The 6,397-nt window shown below is 49.9% G+C and overlaps 2 protein-coding genes across 2 annotated transcripts in view; both read right to left on the bottom strand.

Annotated features, from left to right (window-relative positions):
• Positions 1–1,547: 1,547 nt before the first annotated feature.
• LOC144738324 (uncharacterized) lies at positions 1,548–5,489 on the bottom strand. Its single transcript, XM_078621346.1, has one exon. It carries the CDS (start codon positions 3,345–3,347, stop codon positions 1,977–1,979), a length of 1,371 nt encoding a protein of 456 aa, XP_078477472.1. The 5' UTR covers positions 3,348–5,489; the 3' UTR covers positions 1,548–1,976.
• Positions 5,490–6,069: 580 nt separating this feature from the next.
• Positions 6,070–6,397, bottom strand: part of LOC144738299 (uncharacterized) — a 3,592-nt gene continuing 3,264 nt past the window's right edge. The window contains exon 4 of the mRNA XM_078621305.1: positions 6,070–6,195. Coding sequence (XP_078477431.1) covers positions 6,070–6,195 — 126 coding nt within the window. The remainder of the gene's footprint in view (positions 6,196–6,397) is intronic.

The raw sequence follows: 6,397 nt of genomic DNA on the forward strand, positions 1-6,397 counted from the left end.
ACTTCTGCGCTCTTACGCAAAGTGGGGGGGGGGGATCATGAGTCAACGTACATTATGCATGCGCATTATGCGAGCCCTTTGATCTTGCCCTGCCTGTCCATTGTATTAAAATAGCCGTACCAATGGTAATCCCTGTGTAGTGCCATAGGTGGGCCACACCAGCAGTGGTGGACAGGGCCCATCTGCAGGTATCTCGGACCCCCAGGGGAGGTGCCACTGTGCCAGCCCAAGAGGGGAGGGGCTGCTGGGGGCTCTAGGATCCTAGACAGCTAAGCAGTCGGCGCCGGCTCTAGGATCCCAGACAACCCAGACAGCTAAGCCCCTTGGCGCCACCAACGGGGGGCTGTGGGGTATCTGGGAGCACACACAACCTCACCCCTCGATGGGCAAGAGGGATAAAAGGGCCGCTCCCTGGCCGATCGGGGCCAGTCGCAGCTCAAGACCCAAGACCAGCCAGCTTAGGACCCTGGACCCCCTCATCCCGCTTGTTCTTGTAAGGGCCGGGACGCTGTGCGGGCCAGTGGTGGGACTCTGGGACTCCTGGCTCTACGCCCTTGTAAGGGCGAGTTCCGAGGAAGCCAGAGTCTAGACCCGCACCTTGGCTGGGTCGGGTCAGGTAGCCTCCTCTTGGGTAATTGTAGCCGGCCGACCCCAGAGCGTAGCTAGAGTAGGCTGTGTTCCTAGGCTGTAACAGAGTATCAGGACTGTTGGAGTGTTGTATTGTAATAAAGAAGTTACCTCTACAAGTGCCTCCGGAACCCATTACACCTGTATAGTCATGCATTTAAACAATGTATTACTTGATTCACTTCCGCGCAGCACTATCCGAACGGTTAAAATTATTTTTACTTCTTTCAATCTCAATAGATTATCTAATTAGTCTTGACCAGTAGTAGCTAGTTTTTCACAGATTGTCAACATCAAAATAAATTGAGTGTCCTTAGCAATTATGTTGTCAAATTACATTCAAACTTAAACTTTAGTTTAAGTGAGGACAGATATGGCAGCATGGAGATGCAAAGAAACTAAACTTCCTTGGTGGTTCCAAAATGTTTAGGCAGATACATAAAAAAAAGTTGTATCTCTGGCTGGATGACGACAGCTGCATCTATTCTTGTAGTGAGAGAAGCCTGGGAGTCAGGTGACTGCTATGGAGACTCTTTGTGTCATGCTCCTGGTTATAGATCTTTCCAGACTCCACTTTACACATGTGTAATGCGAGCGTAGGAGTGATCTGGAAGGTTCGGAAAGGGAGTGGTGGAAGGTGGAGGCTGGATGACGTGGGAGGGGAATATAAGGGGGTATCCGGAAGAGGCTCGTGGCAGTTGGGATAGACTCGAAGTGGGACCACGTCGAGCCGTGGGAGGTCTCCGGCGCCATCGGCCACGTGGCTGGAGACGACTCCAAGCACACCGTCAGCTAACGGTGTGCGGGAGTGCAACTGATGGAAAGAGCGTGCGGGGCGCGCCAGTGAAACAGCCGGTCCATGGTCGGGACCGGCAGAGTGTGAGCGGCATAACTAACAAGAATAGAGACGGAGACCAAGCTGTGTGTCGTCAACGTCCTTTATTACACATGTAGGGCCTTCCTACTCTGCATTGTCTAAACACTCCATTGACAAAGATCCCCCTCATAGCCTTAACATACTTTTTGGGCAAGTGCTGTTATCGAGCACCAATGAAGGCCAGCACGGTACACTAGGGATGGGTGACCAGCATCACGCCCGACCGCCTTTGTCTTCCCAGTGATGACGATGGTCACACACCATATCAGGTACTCATTTAAGGCTGAATCGACCTAGGGGAGGCCCAGGACTGGTTCAGATAATCACCACTGGTATTGGTGGACCTGAACGGGAATCGAACTTTGGTCATCAGGGTTTGTACAGCAGCGCGCTAACCACTACACCACTACTCCCCCAAAAACTCCACTCACACCTCCATATGTACAACTCCTAGGGGTTGCCTCACTCTCCCTCAGTCTGAATCCTCCTCCTGCTTCACGCTGCCTCCATCCATCTGGACGTCGGGTCCTGGAGTTGAATCTTCATTTTCACTTTTCACCTTCACTTCTTTATATTCCACCTTCACTTCTTCATATTCCACCTTCACTTCTTCATATTCCACCTTCACTTCTTCATATTCCAACTTCACGTCTTCACATTCCACCTTCACTCCTGGCCATGTTTCAAAACTGTGGATGCCTTCTGGTTCTTGTTCCATGTGAAATGGGCTAAATGCAGCACGTTCACTTTCACTTCTCGTTTCCACCTCCGTCTCCTTGTGGATCTTCTCATGTCTATTTCGGCCTTCTGATCGTGCAAATGCCTTCCCACACACAGTGCACTTGAATGGCTTTTTGCCTGTGTGTGTTTTCAGGTGTCTCTGAAGATATGCTGATACCCCAAATGCTTTCTCACACACAGTGCACTTGAACAGCTTCTTGCCTGTGTGTGTTCTCTGATGCTTTTGTAAACTTTCTGACTCTGCAAAAGCATTTCCACAGATAGTGCATGTGAAGGGCTTCTCGCCTGTGTGTTGTCTCTGGTGAACGATAAGAGACCCTGATTGTGTAAAGGTTTTACCACACACAGTACACTTGAAGGGTTTCTCGCCTGTGTGTGTTCTTTGGTGAATTTGAAGATATGATGACAGTTTGAATGCCTTCTCACACAGAGTGCACTTGAAGGGCTTCTCGCCCGTATGTTGTCTCTGGTGAGCAGTAAGAGATCCTGATTGTGTAAACCCTTTACCACACACAGTACACTTGAAGGGCTTCTCGCCTGTATGTGTTATCTGGTGAATTTGAAGATGTGATGACAGTTTAAATGCCTTCTGACAAACAGTGCACTTAAAGGGCTTCTCGCCTGAGTGTGTTTTCTGATGTGTCTGAAAACTGCCTGATACTGCAAATGCCTTCCCACACACTGTACACTTGAAGGGCTTCTCGCCTGTGTGTGTTCTCTGGTGAATTTGAAGATGTGATGACTGTCTAAATGCCTTCTCACACACAGTGCACTTGAAAGGCTTCTTTCCTGAGTGTGTTCGCTGATGTTTCTGAACACTTCCTGACTCTGCAAATGCCTTTCCACACACATTGCACTTGAAGGGTTTCTCCCCTGTGTGTATTCTCTGGTGATCTTTAAGATGTGATGACTGTCCAAATGACTTTTCACACAAAGTGCACTTGAAGGGCTTCTTGGCCGTGTGCGATTTCTGGTGCAGATTCATGTGTCCAGTGTCATTCGGGTCATATGGAGACTGGTCGCATTGGTGCCTTCTAGCAGCGGGCGTTGTATTCTGTCTCTGCTCCATGTCATTTATTCTGCAGATATACATTACACACATTACGCACTATTATTACACACAATATACACTATAATACATAGTACACAGTCACATGCAGTACACCCAGCAGACATATATACACATTACACAGAACATACACATACGTTCAACACACACACACACAGTACACCTAGAAAATGACACAGAATATACACATACGTTCAACATGCAAACGAAGTACACCTAGAAAATACAGGGTGTCCATACAATATTTATTTTATTGAACAAATACAATTCTAGCCAACCTGCACCTTCCGATACATCGGGAAATAAACACGACACCGCCTGTTCGCCTAAAATCACGGCACCCTTTCTGGATCACAGCAGCCTCACTCCACCTCACAAATATAAATAAAGGCGAGACATGGCAGAAAGTCTGGACTGTGGCCGACGTCAAAAATAAACATCTCGTACAGAACCCTACCGTTGAACCTCCCGGTTTCAACCTTTTTACGCTGCCAATAGTCGACCCATCAACTAAATCAGGACCGTGCATGGCCGATGGGGCCACCTGATGCACAAACGGTGCATCAAAGATTCAGCGCCCTGCGAGTGAGGCCACGAATCCCAAACCATCGACCATATTGTAAAAACTCTGCTGCTGTCTTCACGCCTTTAAAGAAGGAATGGACGAGACTCACTCTGCTTCTGAATAATGGAGTGGATACCAAATCTGAAATTACACTTTTCATCTGCTGTTACACTGGTCTATAATTTTTTAGACGTCATCTGCTTCAGAGATGAAATGTGCTGTTTATGTATTTAGATTTTCTGAATTCAAATATGACAATTAAAACAACTGATTGGCTACTGTTACCAAGATATTTAAGTTTTTACATTTTACGTGTATATATATTGTGTAGATAGTAGAGTTTTACTCATAAACTGCAAACCTAGGTTTTTTCATGTGTTTATGGTTGCTTTATATGATAACATGTCACCTATCCTGTTCATGTAACACTTTAAAAATCAGAAAAAGGGTTATATAAATAAAATGTATTATGAAACAAAAGGCAGAAAACTATTATATATATGTAGTGGATTCAACTAAGTCGCAGACGTACTTCTTGGAGGCAACACATTTATGTATACCAAAACGTAACACACAAAGGGGTAGCTGCCCCTTTATCAGATAACAGCCTAGGGTGGTGGACCACCTGGCTAAACTACACTAACACACTGGGAGTTAGCTACAATGGACCGGACCCCGGCTCGGATCCGGGTCCACGTTTTTGAAGACTCTTCTTGGAAGTAGAACGTAGATCTTCAGATTAAGGTAGCAACGCTGAACCCCGGTCCCTGTGGGGACCCGTTTTATATGCTCCCGGGTCGTGGCCGGCTCCGCCTTTGGCCACGCCCACCTTCGAGAGAGCTCTATCTTGACCCTTCCCATAGGATCTTTTCCCTGACACGTGACCACCCCCTAGCCCCCACCTGCGGGACCCATGTAGACTTTACCGGTCACGTGCCTGCAGGGTCAACCAGAGTGCCATGGCCCAGGGAAACCTCATCCCATGGCTGACACTCTCACACTCCCTCCGGTAGGAGTCAGAACTGTACGCCACGCGTGGTGCCACTGCGCTATCCCAGCGCTCACCAAGCCCCCACTAGGGCTGGTACTACACCCACCAATGGGGTGTCCGCGATGACAATGCATCGCACGCCGTGCCTCGCTAGAGCCGGCAGTGCTCGGTGACATTCACGATGTCGTTACATACGTGATGTCCGCAATGTAAGTACATCGCACGCCGTGCCCCTCTTGGGCCAGCACCACACAGTGACATCCGCGATCTCACTACATATATATAAGAACATCGTTTAGTCCTTATTCAGTGTCTACGTGGCACTTCCTGGCTTGTATTTATTTGTAGTGACATCAGGGATGTCACTGTATGGTGCCCGGGAGGGCTGTGGCGTGCGATGTGCTTACATCACCAACAGCACCGGGTGAGTTGCTGTGCGAGGCTGGCTCTAGCACAGCACGGCGTGTGATGCACCTCTTCGTCCTATGAGGCCCCAATGGGGCTTGGTGAACGCTGGGATAGCATGGGCACTACGCATAGCGTGTAGTGCGGGCTCCCACCAGGGGAAGTGGGAGAGTGTCAGCCCAGGGGCAGGGTTGCCCCAGGCCATGGCACTCTGGTTGACCCCGTAGACACGTGATCTGGAGTGTCCATAGAGAGGGCCCCAGGTGAGGGGAGCTAGGGGGTGATCACGTGCCCAGGGAGAGCTCTCGAGAGGGATCGAGGGGGAGCTAGAATGCTAGAGAAGGCGGGCGGGGGCCAAGGGCGGAGCAGCCCCTACCCGGCGGGGATATGAGGTGGGTCCGTTGGGAGGGACCGGGGTTCTTTGCTGCGAATGCTGGAAGCCCTACGTCTACAAGCTGGCAGCTCTACGTCCTATGAGGCATCAACACGTGGTCGGAGACCCGAGTGAGGACCCGAACCTTCTTAGCTGTAACTCCTACGTATAGTGTAGTTAGCTGGGTGGTCATCACCCTAGGCTGTATCTGGTGAAGGGGCAGTTACCTCTTCGTGTTAACGTGTTGATGTTACAATAAATGTGTTGCCTCTAAAGAACGTCTGCGACCCAGTTGGACTCACTACAACTGGTGTCGGAAGTGGCCAACACGCTAGTATATTCAGCTAGCAGTAGACTATGTCTACACGTCGCAGACCACGTACCAGGACGTCAGAGAGCGAGAACGAGGACCTCGTGCCACCTACAGCTCCGGAGGATGCGGTGGAGACGCTGCCGGCGGAGCAGGGCGCCAGCCGGCCGCTCGATGCTTCGCCGTCGGCGGTGGGGGTCGAGTATTTTTCTCAATGGCCTGTTGCTTGGCCGCTCCCTAACGGGACGGGGGGCTGCGCCGTTATACCATAGTTGTCCCGACAAGCTAATATCGGCGATGCATACCTCGGCCGTGATCCAAACGATGATACCCAATGAGCTGCCATCAGCAGCAACACACAGCGCATTGACGAGGTCGAAAACCTGAGACTTAGGGGGCAGAATGTAAAAAATCAGGACTGTAATAATATTTGCCGATG

This window comes from Lampetra planeri, chromosome 81, assembly GCF_965212315.1.
Source record: "Lampetra planeri chromosome 81, kcLamPlan1.2.h2, whole genome shotgun sequence".
Lineage (NCBI taxonomy): Eukaryota > Metazoa > Chordata > Hyperoartia > Petromyzontiformes > Petromyzontidae > Lampetra > Lampetra planeri.